This window comes from Sapajus apella, unplaced genomic scaffold (genome assembly GCF_009761245.1).
Source record: "Sapajus apella isolate SASKATOON/1434 unplaced genomic scaffold, GSC_monkey_1.0 scaffold10, whole genome shotgun sequence".
Lineage (NCBI taxonomy): Eukaryota > Metazoa > Chordata > Mammalia > Primates > Cebidae > Sapajus > Sapajus apella.
In genome coordinates this window covers 38,038,855-38,066,611 of record NW_022436950.1, presented here as the reverse complement: position 1 = coordinate 38,066,611, position 27,757 = coordinate 38,038,855, and the positions used below count along the sequence as shown (strand labels likewise).

General features: G+C 36.8%; 1 protein-coding gene and 1 pseudogene across 5 annotated transcripts in view; both read right to left on the bottom strand.

The window, feature by feature from the left end:
• The window catches only part of TRAK2 (trafficking kinesin protein 2), a 68,299-nt gene that overhangs the window by 36,651 nt on the left and 3,891 nt on the right, over positions 1–27,757 (bottom strand). For 2 of the 5 annotated variants that reach the window (XM_032278662.1, XM_032278659.1), the window contains exon 2: positions 11,268–11,557. In XM_032278662.1, coding sequence (XP_032134553.1) covers positions 11,268–11,358 — 91 coding nt within the window. In that variant the 5' untranslated portion in view covers positions 11,359–11,557. Of the gene's footprint in view, positions 1–1,213; positions 1,382–11,267; positions 11,558–12,512; positions 12,673–18,110; positions 19,465–27,757 lie in introns of those variants that run through there. The other 3 variants (XM_032278660.1, XM_032278661.1, XM_032278663.1) reach the window with 3 other exon arrangements.
• LOC116551946 lies at positions 1,388–3,191 on the bottom strand (annotated as a pseudogene).

Sequence of the window (27,757 nt, the reverse complement as noted above, 5' to 3'; positions counted from 1 at the left end):
ATTAAAAAAATGAATTGGGATCACACAGGTTGTACTGCTGCATAAGCACTATAGTGAGTATATTTTCCCATAATTTCCAAATTGTGACTCATTTGTATTGTTTTCCATTTTTTTACTATTAAAAAAATGCTGTCAAAAATATGTTGAATAAACTTGTATATAAAAAAAATAAAATTGCAAAAAAAATTGCATTAAATTTCACTGAATACTGGCACCGAAATAAGTACTTTATCATTTTCATTTTAAAGAAGTGGTACATCTAAATTCCAAAACATCTGAGGTGAAGAAAATCCGAAAAGGGAGGGAAAAAAAGTTTCCTCTGAAAAATCTTCCCTAGTCTTCACATAAAATAAATTTAATATGGTATAGTGATAGTCCTGGTCTGAGTTCTGGCTCTGCACATACCTCAGTGTGACACTGGATAAGTTACCTAAACTCTAACCCTCAGTTTCCTCATCTGTAAAATGGAGAAGGTACTTAACTCCTTGGTTATATGAGACAAATGCATGAAAAATATTTGTATTTAGTACAATGCCTGGTGCACTGTGGAGGCACTCTACCAATGTTAGCTATTTTTTTTAAAGAGAAGTTTATTACATTTGAAACAATACAGCAGAAATCTCAAACATTTACTCATTAAATATAGTTTAATTCTTACAAGTCTCCTTTTGAAAATGCACCCCAGAACTTAAAGTACAATAATAAAAAAGAAAAAAAAGAAAAGAAAATGCAGTTCATATATGCTGCAACCTCAGAAGTTTGAATTTGAAATGAAATAGGAAGGTAGTCAGGAAAGTCACATCAGAGTGCTTTGTCAAATATCCAAACAAATCAGCACATACCTCTTCTGTGATACAGGAGGAAAAAAGTGATTCTAAAAATATCCAAGTGAATGCGGAAAAATACATTGCTATTTGAGGCAGACCATGCTAAAATATAATTTACAATGATTAGTTTGCATTTAAAATGGTTAATAACGCATTTAAACCAATGAAATGAAAGTTATATTAAATTGTGTACTATTTGCTCAGTCTCTTTGTACTAAACATTAGTTCATCTGAAAAGTAAGTTTGGAAAATGCAAATACCCTGATACTTCTCTTTATGCTTATCATTTTCTCACTGTCATCTTAAATACAAACAAATCAATACAGCGTCAAGATATTTTACATATTAAAATGAAGACTAATGACTTGTGAAGGTAGACTGTGTACCATGTAGCAATTAACAGATGAGCTTGCAATGATAATCAACTTAATTTTTTAAATAACATCAAGATTCACAAGCCAAAATAAACACTGGGTTTAAAAGATTCTAGTAGTCAAGATAACTCAGTTGTCCTTTTTCTCTTTGAAATTGGGAAGGGTTGGGTCTTTAAAAACCTGAAAAGGAGTTGGTAAAAGGAAAAAAACTCTCAATGCTTTAAAAAAACTCAACTGGTTAGAAGTCCATACAACTTCTATGCTGGCACAGACACAGATGTTTTCTGTCACAGAACCATTCACTTTCCCATAGAAGTAGTTCCTCCAGGCCAAATATATAAAGATGTAAATCGGCTCACCCATGATTGAAACTAAAATAATCCTTCAAAATAGAAGATATCTCACCCAAAAAGATCTTTTAAATCATTGCTAGCCGAACTGCTATTGGTCATAGTAGTTGGTGGCTGCAAAGTTCTTTGGGTTGAAGAAAGGATTACCCTGTGTACCAAAGGCAAATTGTCCTATCATGTTCGTCTGTGTTCCCATTACTGAACTGCCCATAGCTGAAGAAGCTTGAGGAGGTACAAATTGATTATGCCACTGATTGGGTTTCTATTATGATAATTGGTTCATGCTAACTTTGGGTTTCTCAGAGCCAAAGAGATGGTTAGGGGCAGACATATCTGTGGGTCTTTGTTGGGTCTGCTTTGCACCAGCAGGAGGAACACTCAGAGTGTTGAAGTTTGGCAAAGTGGGAGGTGTTCCCAGAGTCATCTTGGTCACTCCAACTGTGCTTGGACTATTACAGAAGTTCTGGTTTGTATTAACAGGTATGTTGAATCCTGAAGTCTGAAAGCCCATACTGGCATTTAGGCCATTTGTCATATTTCTCTTTGTATTATCAGTTGATGTAGAAAACATCATGCCAATGGCCATGGAAGGAACAGAAGTGAAAGAACTTGAAGCAGAAGGTTCAGGGGTACTAACAGAAAGGCTGGTCAAAGATAACATATTACCCATCAAGGTGCCTGTTGAGTCCTTAGTCTATTTAACAGTAGCAATAAGTATGTGCATTTGGGGTTTAAGAGGCTTCTGGCTTTTTAACTTCTGTGCCTGCTCTTGTTCTTTTGATAATTTTTGTTTTTCTTCAAGTGTAAGTGATGCTCTTCTAGGTTTATTCTGCAACCCATCCTCTTTATTTTTGGACTCACTGCCAGTCAGGTCTGCTCCAATGTTGTTAAAACCATTGTCAATTTGCTGATTCCCAATATTTGTAACTTTTGTCTCCTCAGAAACAGTCACTTGATTTCCTGTGTCCAAAGATTTCTGCTGTTCTTGCATTATATGAAGTTGCTCCGGTTTAGTCTTATGTTCAGACTCTAATCTACTAAGCAACTCTTTCATGATAGAAATGAAGGAATTGAACCAGTTAAGATTGTTTTCAATACTCAGGGGAATAAGATCGGGCAATACTTTTCCAGCCAGCTGCTCTTTGATGATTCCCAACTCCTTATGAGTAAAAGTACATTTGTAAATACCTAAAATTCCCATGAGGACTGCAGCTTACTTGGATGGAATTTGTTGTAAGAGGGTAGGATATCATCAAGTACAAACCACTTATCCAAGTATTCCAAAATCTTTCCTAAGCACACTAATGAATTTACACGAACAGCAAGGGAAGACGTTTGCAGCCAGGCATTTTTAATTCTTGGTATCAAAACATTTTTCATGGATGGGTAGCCTACAAGATTTGCAAAGATTGGAATGATGTTCAGACAGAGCTCTTGGATCTGAATGGAAGGAGCTTCTAGTGCTCCATGGGTAGAACACTGTTCTTTATCTCATTGGAGGGGTTTTGGTTAGTAGCAAATCCATTTTTTGCAGGAAAATTAACAAAATCTGGATTGGCTCCCTCTGCTTAAACACAAGGCCAAGTTCAGGTAGAATTAATTTGACTTATTCTTCTTTGGTACATTCCTCAGCGATCAGTAGGACAACACTTTTATTCAAAATATTTTCAGGAGTAATATTTCCATATACCATTTTCACACTGCTATGCAAGAATGACAATCCTTCAGAAACCTGAAGCAAACCATATTTAGTTTCTACATCACAAAGTTTCTAATCCTTAATGTCTGGAGATATAGGGGAGGGTAGATTTTCCCAGTTATCAAGAACACTGGCTAAAATGGAAAAAACTTGTCTGTACAAAATGCCAAGCAATCCCTGTATTCTTCTAAAGCATGTTGGACAGTAAGAAGTCAAGGGTGTTGAAGCCGTGTTAACTGTTGGACTCCTTGTCTTAGAGAATCAATGATTTGATCCTTTTCAAATTTTTGATATTTTTCAATCAGTTTTTTATTCAAGACAAAAACAGCCACTGCTTTGTTGGCTTTTTTGTGTCATTAAAAATCTTCCAAGCTAGCCCACTGCCACCACTGGCAATGTCACCAACATCAAATTCTCTAGTGACAGGATTACCCATTACAGCACTAGTGACATTAGTTGTTACTTTTGTAACAGTACTCTTCAATTTATTAAGCATGGACTCCATGGCTGCAATATTGGGTATAGTTACCTCTTCCTTCTCCTCCCAGGAGGGGTGGTGCCGGGGCTCTGTTCCCCCGTCCCCCTAAATGCTGCCTGGCTGTTCCTGCTTGGCCTTCCACCTGGCCTCTCCCTCAGGTGGCATACTCCAAAGCCTCCACAGCCCTGCCCTCCGCGGCCACAAACGCCGAGATGGAGGAGGGAAAGGAGTAAGGAGGGGAGAGACGTGAGATGAAGAGTAATGGAGGGGGAAGAAGACTAAAAGATCTATTGTCAGCTATTTTTATTATTGTTTTACTATTAAGTTTTAGACCTAGAGATCAAATCAAGCTTGCTAAAATAAGATTGCTATATTGTCTAAATAATTATAGAGTATTAAAGGTAGAAGGTACTTTCAGAAACCATCCAATCCTGGCTCCTTAGATAAGGAAACTGAGACTTAAAGGTGGGTAACTTGCTGAGGACCACTAGAACCCCCAGACTTGTATCTTGAATTCCTATCCAGCACTGTACCCATTCTTGTTGGTCTCTGCCATTCACAGGCCAAAGGCTGACAACTTGTCCTAGAAAGCAAGTTCGTACACATCATGTCTCCAACTTACGGTGTTAGTCCTACATATCTCCTCATTCCTTCAGGCATCTAATCCACTTATTGTCCTATTTTTCATTATTAATATTAGAAAGATCATGGGTTTTGGCATCTGAATCTGACTCCTCTACTCATTACCTATGGGACATTAGACACATGATTTATCCTTTTGGAGCCTTAATTCCTCTCAGTTGTAAAATAAAGATCATTTATCACACATAGCAGTAGTAAGTAAATAAAATAAGCAATTAAGGCACCCAGGGTATCTGGCACATGTTAGGTACTCACTGAATACTACTCACATCACTACTTTCTCACACACACACCTACAATACCCCCCCTACCCCATTTCTGAACATGGCTGGGCTTTTGTGTCTTTATGTGTCTACCACTATCCTGTTGCCAGTACTGCCCATTATTTAACACCTCCCAAACTTAGCTGTTTACAAAAAAGGTGAGTTATTCCTGTTAACATGCTTAAAATACTAGGGCTTAAAATAAAGAAAATACAGGATATCATATCAACCCTCTGACTTTTAAAGAGATGTGGTATTTCCTTTGTGGGCAGTATAATGAAATATGCTCTAGCTCTGGCAAAGGACAACAAAGTACTGATTAAGAAAACAAATCCTTAAGAGAGTAAATTCCTACTATTTGACTTTGACTTAATGACATTTTAATAAGTCAAATACAAGGAGGCTGCAATATCAGACATCCCTATTCACGCAGAAGGAGAAGCAGTGGCTTCATCATCACAACGAGATAGAGATGAGACAGATTTAAAACCTTAAATATGGTTCTAAAGAAGCTCTCAATCCTCACAGATCTCTTAAATAAGAGACCTGAAAATATATCCAAATTCTATTATTACAAGTTCCATGTGATTATCCAAATTTTTCCTGCCACACATTTATTACATGTAAATTGTGATTTTAATACTCAGGAAGAGAAGTTGACTATAAATACATGCAGAGCTAAAAACAGACTGTTAGTTATTCAAGGGTATAGTGGAAATGAAGAACAAAAGTGACATTCATTACAAGAGACACTAGTCCCTAGATGTTTTCTTTAAATGAGTATTAGTGAAATCCTGTGAAAATTCAAGATCATGAATTCCCTACTTTCGAAATGTAATATTAAAAATGAGTGTACAATCTAGGGTTAGATTAAGCTAAATATTCTTCAGACTAGCTCTCCCACTTTGCTTCCATATTCTGATAATGTTCCATTTATTACTCTCCTTACTACCCAGGCTTGACAACTTCTCTACCATTTTATCCTCCAAACTTCTATTCCATATGTCCATTTCTTTCCAGTCATGCCTAGTGGTAAGAGAATTAAATCAGTGCTAGAATCAAGCATACTAGAGCATGGTCTAGAATCTGATCTGTAGACACACAGAACAAAGATTAAAAACATGTCTCAAAGGGTTAACCTTATCAGCAAATAACTTGAAGACTTGCCAAAATAAATAAACACTTTCCCAAGGAAGATAATAAACTTCAAACACTTAATAATGAAGTACTCATAATATTCACCAGTCTATACAAAATTACTAGATATGCAAAAACAGACAAATTATAATCCATAACCAGGAGGAAAATGAGTCAACAGAAGCAGAAATAAGAGAATTAGTAAGCAGCAATTTAAACACAGCTATTTTTAATATGCTCAAAAATTTAAAAGGAAAACATGAACTTAATGAAAAGAGAAACAGAAGATATACCTCTAAAAACTTAAACAGAACTAGAGTACAGTATCTAAAATAAAAAATTCATAAGATAAAAAGATTAGATATTCTCCAGAAGAAAAGAACAGTAAACTTGAAGATATAGCAATAGAAATGATCTAAAATGAAGCACAGAGAAAAAAAGATTAGCGGGGAAAACCGAACAGAACATCAGTGGCTGTGTCACATCAAGCAGTCTGGAGTCCCAGGAGAAAAAAGAGGCAGGCACAGAAAAAATATTTGAAAAAATGATGGCTGAAGTCTTCCAAGTTTAATTAAAACAATAAGTCTATAGTTCAAAGAATCTCAAATCCATGCAAGATAAATACAAAGAAAACCACACCAAAGCAAAAATGCTAAAACCCAGTGATTAAGAAAAAAAAAAAATCCTAAAAGCAGAGAGAGGAAAAAAAGACACATTACATTTAAGGGAACAAATAGTGAATGCAAACTGTTCAAGATAGATGACAATGAAACAGCATCATTAAAACGCATGACAGAAAGTCAATTTAGAATCATGTGCCAGTGAAAAACGTCTTTCAAAGGAGGTGAAATAGGCCCTGTGTGGTAGATCACTCCTGTAATCCCAGCACTTTGGGAGGCCAAGGTGAAAGGACTGGTTGAGCCCAGGAGTTCAAGACCAGCTTGGCAACATAATAAAACCCTGACTCTACATTAAAAAAAAAAAAAAAAAAAAAAAAAAGCTGGGTTTGATGGCTCACACCTGTGATCTGAGCTACTGAGAAGGCTGAGATGGATCACTTGAGCCCAGGAGGCTCAGGCTGCAGTGAGCCATGATCATGTCACTGTACTTCAGCCTGGGGAACAGAATGAGATCCTCTCTCAAAAAACAAAAACAAACAAAAAACCTAACACAAACAAAAAACAAAACCAAAGAAAATTTTTTTTCATCCAAGCTGAAAACTATGACTATTCATTGCCAGCTAACCCATATCCCAGGAAATGTTAAAGTTATTCAGGCAAAAACGATATCAGATGGGAACTTCAATCTACAAAAGAAATAACAGAATGGTAAATTTGTGGGTAATACATATGCCTTTTATTTTCATAATTCATAATTGACAATTTAAAGCAAAAGTAATAATGTATTATGCATATAACATATGTAGATGTAAAAAGCATAGTAATAATAATACATACAATGATGGGGGAAATGGAAAAATACTGTTTTAAGGGTGTCACTCTATTAAAAAAATTTTTTTTTTGAGATGGAGTCTCACTCTGTCACCCAGGCTAGAGTGCAATGGTGTGATCTCAGCTCACTGAAACCTCTGTCTTCTGGGTTCAAGCGATTCTTCTGCCTCAGGCTCCTGAGTAGCTGAGATTATAGGTGCACGCCACCATGCTTGGCTAATTTTTGTACTTTTAGTAGTGACGGGGTTTCGCCATGTTGGTCAGGCTGGTCTCGAACTCTTGAGCTCATGAACCACCTGCCTCAGCCTCCCAAAGTGCTAGGATTACAGGCGTGAGCCACTGCACCCAACTGAAGAGTGTCACTTTATTAAATATAATGTTATTTGAAAATGGGCTTTGATAAGTTAAAGGTACGTATTGCAACCTACAGCAAGCACTGAGAAAAATAAGACGTATAGCTAATATGTCAATAGTAGAATTAAAATAAAACTTTAAAAAAGAAAGAAAATGAGAAAAAACAGAAGATGGAACAAACAGAACAAACAGAAAACAGAAGTACAGTAGACTTAACTAAAGTGATAATTACATTAAAATTCAATGGTCCAAATACTGCAAATAGAAAATGAAGATGATCAGTCTGGATTTTCTTTTTAGAAAAGACCCAACTATAAGTTATCGGTGGAGATGTAAAGATTCAGATGAGTTTAAAAAGTAAAAACATGAAAAATACTATGATACCAAGTCCACACAAACTTTTTCCAAATACAGAGGAACTTAACTCATTTTACAAGGCCAGTATTACCTCAATATCAAAATAAAGCAAAGACATTGCAAAATAAATAAATAAATAAATAAATAAACCAATAATCCTCATGAATGTGTCTAGGAAGGACACAGACACACACACACATATACACACTCCCTAACAAAACTCGAGTAAATCAAACGGGTAATATATAAAAAAGATAATATATCACAACCAAGCAGTTTTTTCCAGGAATGCAAGTCTGGTTGAAAATTCAAAACTAAACCAACAGAATTTACCACACTGACAGACAAAGGACGAAAAACCATATGAACATTTCAACAGATCCAAAACAGGCATCTGACAAAATTCAATAGTCATTCATACTAAAAACTCCTCATCCAACTTGGAAGAGAAGGACATCTTCTTAACTTATTGTAGGGTATTCTCAAGAGACTTAATGGTGAAATACTGTAACTTTTCTCCGCAGGTTGGAAATATGTCAAGGATGTTTGCTCTTACCATTTTTAATTCAACAATATACTGAGATCATGTCTCATTCAATAAGGCAAGAAAAATAAATAAAAGGCATCCAGATTGTAAAGGAATATGTAAAACTGTCTCCATTTGCAGACATTATGGTGTATGTAGAAAACTCTAAGATATCTACCAAAAAGTTACTAAAACTAATAAGTTAAGCAAAGTTGCAGAATACACGGTCAACATTAAAAAATAATAATTCCATTTCTATATAGTAGTAACACATAGTAGAAGAATGAAATTAAATAAACAGTACCATTTAGAAAAATACTTAAGATTAAATTTAACAAAATGTGTTCAAGACTTATACAATAACTATAAAATACTGTTAAGAGAAATTAAAGAGGATCTAAGTAAATGGAGAGATATATCAAGTTCCTGGATTAGGAGACTCCCTATTCTTAAATTATCAATTCTCTACAGAGTCTATGTAATTCCATTCAAAATTCCAGCATTCTTTTTTGGGAGAAAATGATAAGCTGGTTATTATTATTAGGGACAGGGTCTCATTCTCTTGTTTAGGCTGGAGTGCAGTGGCATGATCATGGCTCACTGCAGCCTTAATCTCCTGGGCTCAAGTTATCCTCCTGTCTCAGCTTCCCTAGCAGCTGGGACTACAGGTACACACCACCATGCCCAGCTAATTGTTTTTATTTTTTGTAGAAATGAGATCTCATTATGTTGCCCAGGCTGGTCTTAAACTCCTGGGCTCAAGGGTTGACAAGCAAATTATACAATTTATATAAAAACGTGAAAAATCTTAAATGGCCAAAATAATTTCTGAAAAAGAAGAGTAAAGTTGGAGAATTTATGATCTGATTTCAAGGTTTATTATAGAATTGTATTTCTATAGAGGCAGACTTAGGGATTAAAGAAACAGAATAGAGTTAAGAAATAGAACCACGCATACGTGACTAAGTGATTTTCAATGAAATTATCAAGGTTATTTCAATAAGGGTAAAGAAACCATTTTCAACAAATGGTAAAGAAACAATGAAATAACCAATTGGAAAGCAAAACAAACAAACAAACAAAACAAAACAAAACAAAACAAAAAACCATGGAGCCTAACCTAATTCCATACTCAAAAAAGTAGACTACTGACTTAAAAGTAGAAGTAAAAACTATAAAAATTTTTCTTTTATGCAAAGATTTCTTAGAAACGACATGAAAATATTAATCATAGTAGCAAAAACTGATAACTCCATCAAAATTTAAAACTGCACTTCAAAAGATACCAATAAGAAGATGAAAAGTCTAGGAGAAAATACAGTCCATTTATCTAACAAAGGACTTACATCTAGAACATGTAAAGAACACTTACAATTCAACACTTACATTTCAATAGTAAGATAAATTTTTAATGGGTAAATTATCTGAATAAACAACTTAAAATAAAATCTAGAAAGGGCCAATAAGCACATGAAAAGATGCTCAACATCATGAATCACCAGGAAAATATAAATTAAAATCACAGAGACACCAGTACACACCTACTAGAATGGCTAAAAATCAAAACCACTGACATTCCCAAGTACTGATGATGTATAGCAGAGGTCAGCAAACTATATCCCACAGGGCAACTTCAGTTTGTTGCCACTGCCTGGTTTTGCAAATCAAGTTTTATTAAGACACAGTCACATTCATTCTTTCAAGTACTGTCTATGGCTACTTTTCTACTACAATGGCAGAGATGAGTAAGTTTCAGCTTAGCAATAAAAAAATGAACTTCTGATACTTGATCACAAGTGGACAAATCTCAAAAACATTTTGCTGTACAAAAGAAGGCAGACACAAAAGACACAGATTCAATTTATATGAAATTCTAGAACAAGCAAATTTAATTTAAAGTGGCAGAAAGCAGATTAGTGGTTGGTTGGAACCAGAGGTGAGGGGTGGGGAAATCTGTGTATAAGGGAACTTTTTGTGGGATGATGAAAACTTCTCTAACTTGATTGTACTGGTGGTTACACTGAGTATATATTTTTGTAAAAACTCAAACTGTACAATTAAAATGAGTGTATTTCATTGTTACTTTAAAAAAGATACCTCAATGAGTACAAATTTGAAAAAACTTTAGGTTTTGATGGGTTTCAGGATTCAGAATTTTTCAGGTTTTTTAGAAAAGTGACACTGTACATTAACTGTATGTTATAAAACATCCCCAACTGGTTTTGCAGCAGCACCTCATATTTAAATATATAAATACATCTTCAGCAAATATGAGTATTCAAACTAAATGAGTTAAGTCTAGAAATAGCCAAGGTCTGTTTTGTGAGCAAATGAGTTTTTGAATAAAAGTAAAGAAAAAACTTTGAGTGCTCAGAGTTTTTTTAAATTTAGTCTTATAGATAAGGTGTTACAGACCTGTATTTATATTTGTTATATATGTTATATTTGTTATATATCTGCCCCAAGAGTCTCGTGTGCCAGGCACTGTTGTCAGATACCTGCAGGGCATATGAAACAGGTAACTCTGCCCTTGCCCTGTGGAGATCAGATGGGTATGATGCAGCTACCATCAGGGGCTCACAGGGTACAGGGGAGTCTGACATAGACAAGAAACAGCATTAAAGGCAGATTCTGCCAATGCGTCAGGAGACACAAGGGGATGGAGAGATTAATTCAGTCTTTCCCTGAGGATATCACGCTAGAAAGGAAGGCTTGGGTTTCATCATGATAGGTCATATATGCTGGACTGAGCCATTTGCATTTTATCCTGTAGGCAATAGCACTTCAATACTTATTAAACTGGACTTACCAGTGATGCTCTCTGAGTCTCTGTGATTGCTATTCATGAGGTTTTCTTCACCTGTTGGTGATATAAAAATTGCATTCTGGGATTGACTCATGCAGGATCCTTTCTTGCTTTGGTTGAGAAGGACAGCTTTGGTATGAATCAGAGTAAAGGAAATCCATCAAGCCATTCAATAATGAAATGGATTTGGTCACATGGGTATTTTCTTTTAGACAGATTTTCTCCGATGAGTCAAATGACATCTGTAGCAATGAGCACTCTCATGTGATTATCATATCTTGGACGGTCATGACCTGCAACAAAAACACATCAAGTGACTAGAATTCAGCATGCCCTCTAACAACAGAAATCTAATTAATTAAAATGTCCGTCATTAAAAATGTTTTCCTAAGGATACATACAACATGGATAAATCCCATGCTAGAAGAAAGAAGTCACACAAAAAAAGAGTACATAGTTTAATATTTCATTTATATAAAATTCTAGAAAATGTCAACTTATCTATAGTGACAGAAAGCAGATCAGTGGCTACCTGGGGTTAAGGGAGGAATTACTAAGGGGCAGGAGAAAAGTTTTTGGAATGATGAATCTATTCATTATTTTGACTACGGTGATGGTTTTACAAACGTATATCAAAAGTGATTAATTTGTACACTTGTAATGTGTAATTTGATGCATGTTAACTATATTTAAATAAAACTTTAATTTTTTAAAAAAGATATAAAGATATAAAGTAATACACTAGTAACATATTGTAGGGTCTATAACATATGTAGCAGAATGTTTTGCAGTAGCACAAAGGCCAGGAGGAGGGAAATGGGCACATACTATTGTAAGGCTTTCATATTAAACATGAAAGAGTAACATATGGCTTGAAGGTGGACTGTGATAAGTATACTATAAACCCGAAATCAACCAATTAAAAAACTCAAGAATTACAGATAATAAACCAATGAAGAAGATGAAATGGGATAGTACAAAACAGGGTTTTTTAATCCTGCCACAATTACATTTCGTGCCAGGTATTGCCTCATCATATGCATTGTAGGATCTTTTACCCACCAAGTGCCAGCAAAATCCCTTCCTCAGACCCTCTCCAGTTCCATCCAAAATGTCTCCAGACATTGTCAGATGTCCCCTGGTTGGGGGGGGAGCGGAATCACCCCCAGTTGAGAACTACTGATACAACAGATGTTCAACTTCACTCATAATTAAAACAAAAATATAAACAAAAAAGTGTTCACTTACTAGATTAGCAAACATGAAGTTTTATTACATTCTTTGCTGGAGATGATGTGGAAAAAGGAGCTTTTATTCCTTGTTGATAAAAGTGTAAATTGGGGCTGGGCATGGTAGCTCATGCCTGTAATCCCAGGATCTTGGGAGGCTGAGGCAGACGGATCACTTGAGGTCAAGAGTTCAAGACCAGCCTGGCCAACATGGTAAAACCCTGTCCCTACTACAAATACAAAAATTAGCTGGGCGTGGTGGCGGGCACCTGTAATCCCAGGTACTTGGGAGGCTGAGGCAAAAGAATCGTTTGAACCTGGGAGGCAGAGGTTGTGATGAGCTGAGATTGCGCCACTGCACTCCAGTCTGGGTGACAGAGCAAGACTCTGTCTCAAAAAAAAAAAAAAAAAAAAAAAAAAAGGTACAAATTGGTACAAGCTTTCAGAGGGCTATTTGGCAGTGTCTACCAAACTTTTACATGCATACATGCTGTAACTCAACAGTTCTACCACCAGGAATTTACAGAATGGATATACTCACAAAGTGTGCCAAGATGTAGGGATAAGGATGCCCATACTGTATTGGTTTGGAAAAAAAAGGCATATACCACACAACTGAACTAAATGTCCACAAATAAATGGTTTATAATAGTGTACATACAAAGGAATATAATGTACTAAATATATGTGCACACTTAAAAAATTAGGAACTGTCATCAGTAAAACTGTTCAATTCTACTTATTTGATTTATATCAAGACAGTCTCTGCTTGGCAACTTGTGGCTTTTACTTATAGTTAATTCATTCTCATATCTACTCTTTACAGGCACCATAAATACTCAGTAAGAGAGTTACCCTCAAGAAGTAGAAAGGAACAAAGTAAATAAAGGAGACTGAATATGGTTACTAGGGTAGAGGAATAGAGAAGCATTTTGAGCAAATCCTGGGGAGGAAAGTTTCAGAGATAGAATGTGAAGAGAATTAAACATTACATGAAAGTCAAAAGGAAAATTTGGTTTATTAAAAAAGGGGCAAGGGACCAAAAAATCAATGATAACTTTCTAGAAACCAGTTCAGCCAAGAGGTTAGAATCAAAGCCAGGCTGCAAGGTGTTGATGAGTGAGATGGTGAGAGTGAAGTTTAGTGAGTACAGACCATGATTTCCCAATATCTAGCCTCTCAGATTTCCACAGATTAGTAAAATGTCAAACACTTCCATAGTTATTGTCATAGAATTTCTATTACTTTGTAATAGATCATACATTTTATTTAAAAAAAAAAAAAAAGAGACACAGTAAATAGCAGTCCTTCCCAATAAAGGAGTTTATAATTTTATGTTGGAACAACAACAACACACACACACACATATATATAAAACATATATGCATATATATGTATATGTATATGTGACACAGGGTCTTGTTTGTTGCTCTGTCACCCAGGATGGAGTGCAGTGGTGCAAGAACCACAGGAATTCTCCTGCCTCAGCCTCAGCCTCCCGAGTAGCCAGGATTACAGGCATGCACAACCACACCTGGCTAATTTTGTATTTTTAGTAGAGACAGGATTGCACCATGTTGGTCAGGCTAGTCTCAAATTTTTGACCTCAGGTGATTTGCCCTCCTGGGACTCCCAAAGTGCTAGGATTACAGGCATGAGCCACTGCATCCCACCCGAGAAACCATTTTTTTTTTTAAGTAGTAAGTTACATACTTGTGAAGACAGAAAAGGAAAGGGAAGGAAGACAGTTAAGAGGGAAAAGGAATAGGATAAAAGCAAAGTATCTCTCATACTGGTCCACACTGATTCTCAGAGCTGTGGTTCTTTTAATCGTATTTGAATCAAAGACCACTGTGAAAATCTAAAGATAATTTTGGGAACTTATACCCACCACTCTGTTACGTACTAGCTGGTTTGATTATGCATTTACATTACCATTTCTATTTTTCAGTTTCTATTTCTACATTTATATACATCACACAGGAACACAAAAATTATATCCTTTCACGTATGGACTCTAGATCTTTGTTCTATAGAAGGGGTTCCCGGTCCCCAGGCAATAGACCTGTACCTGCCTGTGGCCTGTCAGGAACCAGGTCACAAAGCAGGAGGTGAGTGAGAGAAGCTTCATCTGTATTTACAGTGGCTCCCCACCACTCGCATTACTGCCTGAGCTCTGCCTCCTGTCAGATCAACGGTGGCATTAGATTCTCATAGGATCCCAAACCCTATCGTGAACTGTGCATTCGAGGAATCTAGGTTGTGTGCTCCTTTATGAGAATCTAATGCCTGATGATCTGTCACTGTTTTCCATCACCCCTAGATGGGACTGTCTAGTTGCTGGAAAATAAGCTCAGGGCTCCCACTGATTCTACATCATGGTGAGTTGTATAATTATTTCATTATATATTATAATGTAATAATAATAGCAATAAAGTACACAATAAATGTAATAATACGCTTGAATCATCCCCAAACCACCATCCCCATCTCCTATGGTCTGTGGAAAAATTGTCTTCCACAAAACTGGTCCCTGGTGCCAGAAAGGTTGGGGAGCTCTGTTCTAGAAAACTGCTTTTTAAATTAGCTTTGGAGATTTTGCTAATGGTTTAGTCTTAATTCTTGCATACCAGAATAGAGAAAAACAAGTTGAACTAAGAACTAAGTCCACCTTAAGAGTCATACAGGAAAAATGCAGAATTCTAAGGCAATTCAGGAACTGGCCCAGCCTGCAGACTGTGCACCAGGTCAGGGGTGATCTGGCAATGGTATGCTCTTCCCGGGGACTTTTTAGATCTAAATAAACCCTCTGGACATGCCCTGGTCTAAATCTGAGCTCCTCAGAAAGATCAGTTTGGAGTAGCAGTACTGAACACAGTACCACGGATGCAGCCTGACATTAGACAAGTCTGAATTTTAACCTTATTTACTGCTTTTTTGACCTTGGGCACATTATTTATCATTTTTGAGTCTCATTCCACATTGTCAAAATGGGGATATTAATAACTACCCTTTGTAAGAAGGGTCAGACATGAGGACTAAATAAGAATGACAAATTCCTGGTTTGGTGCCCAACACACCAATGTTCATTCCTGTCAGCTTTCCCCTATCTCTCAGGCCTGAGAAAAGGATGATGTCTTCTGTCTAATATTTCTTAAATTTCTGGCTCAACAGCCAACTGTGTACACAGAATGACTACCATGTTTGAGTATGTAGCAGATGCGGTCTGAAGATTACTGCTGAGTAATCTTCAAACAGAAAGACATAAGGACTAAGAAACTTTGCTCCTGCTAATAAAGTTTCAAGTGCATAAAGCTGGGATTATGAAGAGTGATGATTACTAAAGCTCATTCTTTCATGGGTCTGAGGAAGGTTTGCTAATAACAAAAAGTCTTACACCTAGTAACTTTCTCCATAGCAATGTGGCTATACATTTCCTGTTGCTGCCACAATAAATTACCACAAACTTGGTGGTTTAAAACAACACCAATTTATGATCTTACAGTTCTGAAGGTCAGAACAATGAAAAGGTTTCAATGGACCAAAACCAAGGTGTTAGAAGGGTTATGCTCTCTCCTTCTGGAGGCTCCAGGGGAAAATCATTCCCTTGCCTTTGCTAGCTTCTAGAGTTATATTACTTGGCTCAAGGTCTCTTCCACCATCTTCTATGCCAGCAGCCTAGCATCTTCAAATCTCTCGGCTTCTACTGTCATACTGTCTTCTGCTGTCAAATCTCCTTTGCCTCACTCCTATAAAGGACACCTGTGATTACATTTAAGGTCAAACTGCATAATCCAGCATAATCTTTCACCTCAAGATCCTTAATGTAGTCATGTCTGCAAAGTCCTTTTGGCATGTAAGGTAATATTCATAGGATCCAGAAGATCAAGATCTGGGTATCTTTTAGGGCCAGCATTCAGCCTACGTCAGTGGTTAAGAATGTGGATTCTGGAACTACAGTGCCTAAATTTGAACTCCAGCCCCATCACTTACTGGTTGGGTGATTTTGGACAAATTAATTGACCTCATTTTTTCATCTGTTAAGTGGGCCTAATAATAGGATCTACTTTATGGGGATCAAGTGAATTATGAGAGGATAATAGTAGCAGCTACCTCAGAGGGTTACTGGGAAATAACATGAATTAATACATGTAAAGGTCTTAGAATATAGTAAATGCTATGCAAGTATTGGTTATTATTAATATTTCTATCACCAAAGTACTATTTTATAATATTATTATTATTGTTATTGTACCTTACACAATGCTAGGCACAATCTAAGGCCTACTCTCAACTGCTTGATAGCATCTTCTTTCAACCTGAGAAACAATTTACTTCCTGCCTTCTGATGAGTGATGTTAGCTTAGTGTCATTAATCATTCTCTTCCTGTCTCTCTGATGCATGAATAAACCAAAAGCTTATACAGAGTCCTAAATGCAGTAGAAACAAACACAAATGACACATTTCCAGTGCCTTTCCCAGTCTGTGCACATGTATTCTTTGCACTTTTTTCAGGGCCATGTACTTTCTTTGTTGGATCTGTATTCACTCTTTTTAAGAACAACTTCACTGCTTTTCTTTATAAAACAACCAATCAGGCATGTATTATTTAACAAGAAGCCAGCCTTTGTCATCCATGCACATTAAGAAGAAAATAAAGTAAAATAACCAAGTAACTTCTTTTAAGAAGCATGAAACTTCAAAAGAACAACCATAACACATCATTGACATAAATATTGCTGGCAGGACACAACATGGCTAATGACTTAAATAGCTTAGCCCAGCCACAGAACTAATTGGTCAATAGTGAATGCCTAAATATAGGCCCTGTGCCTGAAAAACATCTTGCTACTTCCTTAAAACAGGATACTCTTGCCAAAACAGCCTTATTGAGAAAGCTAAAACAACTCTGGGAAAGTTCACCTCTGCTGGGCATAGAGCCTGGGATTGCAAAAAATGCAATTATTTAGTGAAACATTTACACTGGAAATAGATTCAAAATTTTTATTTTATAAGCAATACTTTGGGGATTAATTTAAAACACATGTGGGCTGCTGATCTGCATGCAGGAATAGTGTCAATCACCAATTCAGCAACAGCTCTCTTAGGCAGTGGCAACCTAACCCAGACAAAAGATAAGCTAATTTAAAAAATGATAATTTACCATGTCCCTACATAAAATAATATATTTTTGACAAAGACAGTGACTCACTAATTGTAATGTATCTGGCTACACTATGGATAGTTTACCAAAAAACCACAGTAATTTAAAAACCAGATATTAAACCACATAAAGACGCTATCATGGCTTCAGCACTAAGAGCTGAAAAAAAACAAAGTCAGGAGGAATGTCACCAGCAAAACCCAGCCTGGACAGTAAGCGGCAGACCTCAGGAAGGCAGAGGCTGCATATCACCACCCAGCTGCACCGATGTCAGGAGAAAGCTACATACTGGCTACATTCAGCACAGCTGTTCTATCAGCAATTGTAAAGTTCACCCTGAGGAAATAGGATTTGTGACCAGCAAATATTTTGTCCCTCTTTTTAATTGCCATTTGACTTAAAGATAAGTAGGGTGTTCAGAACATGAAATATATGGAGGCCGCTCTACTTACAAACAGGCTGGATTCCAAAGGGCTGCTAAATCCATTAGTTTAAACATCCAAAACCATGCATGAGATTTAGGCTTATGGGGTCAGTATTTCCTCCTAGTTGACATGTTTTAGGCATTTTAAGAACTGCCCTGTTTGTTTATAATGAATATCTTCCGAAGAGGCAACCCCTCCCTGACACAATCTTCACCAACAGGAGAAGGGAGTTAACCTTTGGCAGCTAAGGAATCCTTATCAGAGCTTCACCTGCAGATTAGAGAAGGCCTTGAACCCATGGTGCCATCTGCAGTTTTTGATAAGTTTCCACAGCAGCACTTTCATTCACCATGCTTAGTTTCTAAGTTCTTGAATTCTTAACCTTCACCTTTCACTAAACAGGAATTCCACTTTAACACCAATCCTCTGCCAAAACCATTTCAGTCAGTCACATTTCTTCACCTCTGGCTGCTGTCAAACTGCATAGGTACATCTTTCATCACATATGGGACTGCCCTTCATAATCATTCTTATTGTCCAATGACATATATAATCTGTATAAAGTTTCTCACTTTCAAATTTTACACTACTGTATTTCTACCTTTGTGCCCATTAATAAATCACTAGCATTGCTTTTAGGGACAAAATAGGATTTATAATGTAGAATACCTCAAAACTATGCACATATAAAACAAACATGCTATAAATAATAATAATGGCCAAGTTGAAAATATTCATCTGTTGGTGATTGGCAGAGCTGAATCCCTTGCTCTGGAGTATACTTTGTCCCTATCCACAAGGTTCATAAGTTACAAGTTTTAAGAAGAAGAGTTTCAAAAAATTTATAAGAAAGTTAATCTACCATGGCAAAGACTTTCTGTCCTGTAGATTTATACCCCCAAATCATGATACTTTTGGATTACAGAATAAAAGACTGAAAGGACACCAAACTCAAGAAATTGGATAAGCAACTGAATAAGCAATAGCAACATGTTTTCAAACTATACTTCTGGACTGGAATTCTATCTTTTGCTTGACGTCTCAGAGTGACAGTATCAAAGGAGATAGGAGATACATAGAAATGCTTAATACAGCATTGGCTAATATTTATACATTCCTAGTTTTATGCCTTGCTCCCATCACCCATTTTCAAATTCGCTGTTTCTATAAATGGTCATGATTGGCTTAAAAATCTGAATAAGAAAGCAAACTTGTTATTTGGGAGTCAAAAATAATTGAGTGATGGTCATATGTAGTTTAGTTAAAGGAAATAAGATAGCTCAATAATACTAAAAGTAAACCTCAAACAGGCAAACTTCAATCTCACATTCATAAGACAGTCTTGATTTGTTTTTCTTTTTTTAAATTTGAGACAGGGTCTTACTCCGTTACCCAGGTGAGAGCGTAGTGGTGTGATCTCCACTCACTGCAACCTTCACCTCCCTGGCTCAAGTGATCCTCCCACCTCAGCATCCCAAGTAGTTGGGACTACAGGCACCTGCCACCAAGCCCAGCTAATTTTTGGATGTTTTTGTAGAGATGGGGTTTTACCATGTTGTTCAAGTTGATCTCGAATTCCTAAACTCAAGTGATTTGTCCGCCTTGGCCTCCCAAAGTACTGGGATTATAGGCATGAGCCACTATGCTTGGCCTTGATTTCTTTCTTTAAAAGAAAGAGCAGCTTGACATAAACTCTACCTGAAATTCTGTAGCCTCTTAAGTGAGCAATATGTTCTCTATGCCATTTGACATAAAAGCTACCCAATGCTATAGTGATATTCAATGTAACATTGCAAAAGCCTTTTCAAGATAGATTTTCTTATAACTTTTCAAGAATGAAGACTGAGTTTAGTAAGCATTATTTAAATATTTGAAAGTTAGATCAATGAAGAAAATAAGTGTTACTAAAAGGATTATTATTACTAAATCATATTTAATAAAGTATACATTTTATTATCTTAACATTTGACAACAGAGCTTCTCTTAGGAAAGAAATAATTTTTGTTTGGGAAAACACTTGGAAAAGTCTCTTAAGGTACAAGGTAAGGCCTCAGCATCAAAAAAAGGCTAAACTGCTCTGCATGAGACCAGGGAAATAACTGTGTTTTATTTCTCCTAAAAGGGAGAGGGAAGAGAAAGGTACCATGTTACTTGTTTTGACCTCCTAAAAGTAGTAAATGGAACATAGATAAAAAATAAATCTCTAGTCCAATAAATTAAGTCTACCTCTATCTTAGTATCTTGCAAATGACAGGCATTCAACAAATCTCTGCTTAATGAATGAATCAGGCTGTAGTCAAGTTACATCCTTGTAGTCTATAGCAGGGAGGAAAATGAACTACATAAGAACATGAGACTGTTAGAACACATGGAAATGGAAAGCTTTCTTAGCCTAATTTACAAAAATCTACATAAGTTTTCATGGGTTTCACTAAGGGTGTGTGTACATGCAGGGCTATATCAACTAAGCCCATCAGTTACTATGAAGGTGCAAACATTCCCTAGAGATGGGACTGACAACATAGTGGCAAAATTACCACAAAATCTTTAACACTTTTCTTTTTGTTTTGTTTTCCATAGTTTTCTTATTTTAAAAAACATTGATGGTAAGATGTTTTCCTCCTAGAGTCCATACATGATAATGAGGAAAGTTCAATAAACTACCATGGGAGGAAAGAAGTCCTTAGATAGACCAGGCTGAAAATGATTTGATGACTCAGGATCATTACTAAGAATAGCAATTACTGTGTTATAATACAATGATTACAGTGGTATCCTCCAGGATTATAAACTTTTAAAGAGCTTTTTCTGGGTGATGTAGCCAAGATGGCAAAATAGAAAATAACCGGCTCATATCTGGCCCCCAACAAGTCTGCATCTATCCATGGTTAAAGAGCTCTTTCTCCCTGTACTAAATAATCCCATGCTAATTTTTTTGAGATTTTAAGTCCATTTCTAATTTTGTTTCCTCCCTCACTGTGAGGCTATCAACTATTACACTTTACTGTTGCTAGTTTGCCTCTCCCCTTTCTAACCTGCTGTTGGCTGAGAAACTAGATAACCAGGTTATCAGAACACTCATGAGGTGTCTACTTGACTGAACTCCAGGATCTGTTTTTCTGCCCTTGGCTAGTTTCCCAAATACCTCTTTCTTTCATCCCTCCAGCACCAGGGATTTAGCTGGCTTTCTCCTCGTCCTTTGGCACTGTTGGCAAGTGCTTTTCTCACCTGGTATTCTTTTACCTAGGCTAGCTATGAATACACTCTGTCCTTTCTTAACTGTCTCCTAAGAAAAGACTGGTCGTCTTCTATTCTTTTGTGAGAGTTTTACTGTTAATTGCTAGGGGAAATATAAAGTGGATTATAAATATATAAAAAAAGGTTTAGGAAATCTGAACATTCCTCATTGTGATTTTTGCTCTTAATCCATTTATGCCTAGTGTTCCATTACTGGAATGCTAAGCTTGTGGGAGTTATTTATATCCTACTGCTCAAGGTCATCGCCAAGGTCTGATTTCTCGCACACAAAAATTTGCTACTCAGGAGGCTAAGGCAGAAGAATCGCTTGAACCCCAGAGTAGAAGGCTGCAGTGAGCCGAGATCGCATCATTGCACTCTAGCCCGGGCAACAAGAGTGAAACTCTGTCTCAAAAAGAAAAAAAACGTGCAACCACTGGCATAGATGGGTTAATCAGTGTTTACTGACTCCCTTTCTTGGATGATTCCAGAAGATGGCTGCTCACTAGTCATTTCTCCCTCATTATACTGCAAGCTCCTCAAAAGAAGGGATCTTATCGTTTATGTCCAGAAACTAACAGCAACTGGCACACAGTAGTCTTGCAAAATACATGCCTACTACCTAGAAGCTTAATCATTAAAAATACCAACACACTGAATTACAGAAGTAATTTAATGAACAAAGTTGATATTAATATATTTTCAATACAACATCAACTAAATGAATTGCCTTGAAAAACACAATTAAGCTAAGATTGAACATTCTAAAGTAAAACATTTATGTGTTTTATGAAAAACTACATAAAAGAGTTTGGTGTTAAAAGCGTGCTTTATCATTTTTACAGCAATGACACAGTACATACTTTTCTGTAATAACTAAAAAGAACTAGTTGTCAGTCTCATAGAAAAGCCAAACTGAACATTCATTTGGCTCATTGCTTAGTTTTATCACAATTTCCACTAAGAGAATTTGCATATGAATGCATTTAAAATATGCCCCCCATCAAATGAGAAATGGCCAGATATCCTCTTTTAAAAACTCACAATTCCTAATAAAAGCTTCATTTGTAGTCTTTTAATTTTGTAACTAAAAATAAAGACAAATTCAGTGGTTTGGCCTAGTACTAGCTGAGAAAGTTAATGGTTGAAATGTTTTCTTAGTTGTTAAATTACATGCTTTAGGAACAATAGTAGCATCTCGAAGACATTTTAGTTGGTTTCTAGTCTCCTCCTCCTCTCTTCCTCCAGACAGTGTGTTCTTTCTTTTTATTTCACCCCCAGAGACAGAGTCTTGCTCTGTCACCCAGGCTGGAGTGCGGTGGCACTATCTCAGTCACTGCAAACTCCGCCTCCCGGGTTTAAGCAATTCTCCTGCCTCAGTCTTTAGGGTTGCTGGGATTACAGGCACGTGCTACCAGGCCCATGTAATTTTTGTATTTTTAGTAGAGATGGTGTTTCACCATGTTGGACAGGCTGGTCTCAAACTCCTGACCTCGTGATCCACCTGAGTTGGCCTCCCAAAGTGCTGGGATTACAGGTGTGAGCCACGGCCACCAGTGTGCTCTTTCTTAACCAGCAAGCTTCCTTTTGTTTTGAGGTATACCACTGGTCTGAATAACCCCAAAGAGAGGTGCCTATGGTGGAAAGCAATACGAGCAGAGAGCAGGGATTTGATGCTTGGACCCCAAACATGTATTTACTTTACAAAAATGATGAATTTTTGAGCAATCAATTTTCTAAATTGACTTGCATTTTAAATATAAAGATGCAGTTAAGTCCTCCTGAAAAGGTCACAAAACCATATGGAATAGGAATGCTGCAAATTCAGTTGTCAATCGTGGGCCTCACTTCATAGGCACACTCCCATTATCCTCTTAAAATCCTTCCTTTTCTGAGACAATTCCATACCACAACTTTTCTCACGTTATCTCTGACCTCCTATCTGTTCCCCATTTCTCTTATTCTCATTCCTCCCACTGATAAATCCATGTAATCTACAGCTAGCTTTCTCTCCAAACTGAGAATTACGGACACACATAATCTATTATGCACTTGCATACTTGTTGAGACTTGTTGATCAGAGTGTAAATTAGTAGTCCTCTTGGAGAAGGAACTGGGTGGCTGGAAGACAGAAAGGAGAGAGAAACTTACCTTTTATCAAATACCTTTCAATTTTTCTACCGTGTATATGTATACCCAGTTAAAAGGTCATTTAATATAACTCAACAGTCTCTCCTCCTGCCTTCTCTAAACCTTGCTCCATTAATTATCCTTATCTTCCATCTGTTTCACCTTCTTCTTTGGCTTATTAAACATGCTCAAATTCTTCTATTTTATTAAAAACTACCATTTAAAAAAATCTCCCTTTCCCAAGACTTTGGGTTCCCCTCTACTTACTCTTTGTCCTTACCCAAGCTTCCTCAAATACTCTCGTTTTGTCTCTCCCACCTCTCATTCATACCTCAACCCCACTACAACCTAATTTCTTCCGAAACCATTCTCCTTGAGTCATCAACAGTCCCTGCTAATCAGTCCAGTCACAACTTCTTAGTTGTTATCTTAGGACATCCTGGTTTATACTGCTGACTACTCTCTATTTCAACTTCCCTTCCTTGACTCTCTTGGAGAGAGACCTTACAATGCTCATTCTCAAACTCCTCACTGGATCATTCCTTTCCATTTTCTCCCCTTGATCCTTAAATGTTAGTGTTTTCCAGAGTTCCAACTGTGACCATATTTTGTACTGCTCTTGTTGTAGTTGCTTTTTGCCAACCAACCACTATCAGAAATTAAATTCTTTTAAATTAAATTAAAATTTAAAATTTAAAATTAAATTTTAAAATTAAAAATTAAAAATTAAATTTAAAATTAAATTAAATTATCTTTTTAGTGTTAGTGACTCCCAATCTGGCTCTTCAGACAGACTTCTTGACTTCACTCAAATTTTCCACAGGCTGATTATGATCCACTGAATACTAGATTCCTCCATCCCTCATCCTGCCACATCCAATCCATTAACAAATCCTGTACACCCTACTACCAATATATACCTTAAATCTACTCACTTTTCTCCATCCTCTCTTCCACCATCCTAGTTCAAGCCATTATTATTCAACAAACCTCCTAACAGGTCTCCATGTTTAATCACAGCCTTAATGTTTAAGCCATGATTAAGCAGAGTCCTGTTATGTTAGTCTTCTCCGTTCTCTACAAGGCAGCATGAACAGTGTTTTTAAAGCTAAACTCCTTCTTAAAAAAATCCAAAGTTTCTAATAGTACCTACAATAAAACCACACCTCTCATCACAGTCTGTGAGGTCTGGCCTAGCCTAGTCTGCCCCTGTCTTCTTTTCCTCCTTCATCTTGTGCCACTCTCCTCCTTGCTCATACTCAGTCACAGAGACACAGATCTTTGCTTACTTCTTTTAATTCCTCATCACACTCTCTCTTATCTATGGGCCTTTGTAACTGTTGTTCATTGTACCTGGAATACTCTTTCCCTCTTGTTCTTAATATGCCAATACTTCTCACATTTAAGTCTCAGCTTAAAATTACCAGTCTACTTGATCTAAAGTAGCCTCCTCTGCCCACTTTTGTTCTCTAACTCAGCATCTAATTTGTTTCTTTCACACATATTACAAAAATTGTAATAATATATTTGTAATAATATACAAAAATTGTAATATATGTGTGAAAGAAACAAATTAGATGCTGAGTTAGAGAACAAAGGTAGGCAGAAAAGGCTATTTTATTTTTTCTTGAAAGGAAAGAGAGGGTGCCATCTTCTCCCTCCTCCTTGATGATCAGAAGAAGAATATAAAATGTCAGAAGCTCAGGCAACTCAATAAATAATTGGTGTTGAAATGAACTATTAGTTAAACTGGTAGGGGAATTCTTTCACCATTAACATGCATAATTAATCAACTCCACTGTTACACATATAGTATAATACTCTTAAATTAGACCCTATTTAACCATTCCTTCCTTTTTTGTGACTTGTCAAAAAGCTTTCTCAAAAGAAAGAAAGTTTGGCAAACACTGAGAGATAAATATAGATAAGCTCCAAGGACCTCAACAATCTTTACAAAATGAATTAGTTCCACCGCTATACCACCAGCAGACTTTGCACACTCATTTTCTAGCATGAATAAACCACAATTCAGGGTAGTTACACAGCGTATCTCCAAGGTTATGTGAGTCAGTGGTAAAGCTAATAATAAAGTCAGAACATTACTTTATACATGTAAATATTAAGCAGCCAGTTGAAAAAGAAAATTTCAATAAAATTACCTCAATTAACAACTGGTAAAACTGCTGTTCATTGAACAGCTTTCAACAAATGCCATTTGAATTAAACCAAAAGTACTAAAAAACGATAAATAGTAGCATTCAACAGCCTCTGCCCAAAAGGAGGTTAAAGATTTAAGAAGTCTAAGCTCCAAAAGGGAGAGCTCTAATGATCTAGAATAGATCTACTATCCAATGAGCTAAGAAATCTAAGAAAATAAGATACTACCAGATAATAAATACTTGATGAGTGTTATAACAGAATTGTTGGGAGAGAGCTCTTTTCTAGCTGGCTTCACACAGGATGTGAGATTTAAGGTGGACTCCAAAAGGGGGAAAAGATTTGGATAGGTGACAAGAGTGTCTGGCAGGAGAAATTAATAATAATACCCATCAGAAAGGAGTAGACAGAGCCAGGTTGGCAGCAGTATACAGACCAACTTGAGTGGGAAGAAATATGGGGAAGGTATTTGGAGATTTAAATTTGACTAGTTCTGATTAAGAAGTCTGAGGCTGATCCTGCAGGGAACATATTTCTAAATAGAAGTGACATTTGAGAGAAATAAATGTTAATGCAGGATGCAGGATCAATTTTGGGAATGGAGAGATTAGAGACAAAAAGAATTAGAAAATTTTATCACATTATACCTGGATTACTTTAATAAAGGTATAAACTAGCTGAACGGAAACTGTGAGAAGGATTTGCGGGTTTGTGAGATCGTAAAAATAGGACCTGTTAACTGATGAATTGGGGATAGATGAAATTTTTCCTCTCCTAAAAGATAAACTACATCTGGCATATGCCTCAATTATTCGGGCTTGAAACCTTAAAACTTCACTTGCCCCTCACTCCCTGAGAATTCTCTTCCCCAGACATTTGCCACCCTCCCCACAAACTGGCTTTTCCAGCTTCCCCAACCACACAATATATTCCAGCCAAAACAAAGGACTGCATTTACTAGTTTCCTAGACATACTAAGAAATTCTCAGTCCTATAATTCTGTCCATGCTTTTTCTTCTGCCCTTAAAGTCCTCTCCCCATTCTACATATCCAAATTCTAGTCATGCTTCCCACACCAGCTCAATGCCACTTTTCCCAACAGGCCTTCTGAGAAACCCCAACTTGAAGGAGGTGCTGCCTCCCAACACTCTCTGCTTTTCTCTAAAGCACTTTTTAAAACCTTAGAGCTGTTCCTTATCTCCTCTGATAAACTGCATACCTCTTACAGCAAACATACTTATTGTTGTATTGCTCTGCCCTCTTTTCACAAATAAAGATGTTGATAAATATCATACGGCAACAGCACAGTGTAAAGCCAAGAACACAGACTCTGAAGACAGATTGAATCCTAACTCTTCTGCTTATTAGCTATGTGATCTTGGACAAGTTACTTAACCTCTCCGTGCTTCAGTATGTTTACGTATAAAATGAATAGTAGGTATTTCAAAAGGTTGTCAGAAAATTTGGCTTAAAACTGTATCACCATAAAAGTGTCTATTAAACACGTAAGATCATTTTTTACGATGGAAAAATACTGAATATTCTGATAGTTGTATAAAGCTTTATGATCTATATAAGGAAAAGCAAAATGTCAAAATAAAGCCAGCCTCTGAGTACAAACAGTTATATATAAATTTTTTCTAAATCTTCTTATGTATACCCTAAGGGTTAGCTGTGCCCTTTACAATCTTCTTTATATTAACAGTGGCTCTGTTTTAGTTAGACATTTCAACATTGTGAGAAAGCTGTTAGTTCAGCATCCTGTGGCAATCGCTACTTTGGTCTCCCTGCCTCCAGTCTTATTACCTTTAATTTATCCTTTGCAAGTCTTATTCTTTCTAAAACGCAAATCTAATGTTTCTCCACTGCTACAAACCCCCTCCATTCCATCTTCCTTAGCATAGACTTTTTTTTTGGGTGGGGGGGATGGAGTCTTGCTCTGTTGCCCAGGCTGGAGCGCAGTGGCACAATCTTGGCTCACTGCAACCTCTGCCTCCCAGGTTCATGCAATTCTCCTGCTTCAGCCTCAGAGTAGCTGGGATTACAGGCGTGCACCACCATGCCCAGCTAATTTGTAGTAGAGGCAGGGTTTTACCATGTTGGCCAGGCTGGTCTCCAACTCCAGACCTCAAGTGATTTGCCTGCCTCGG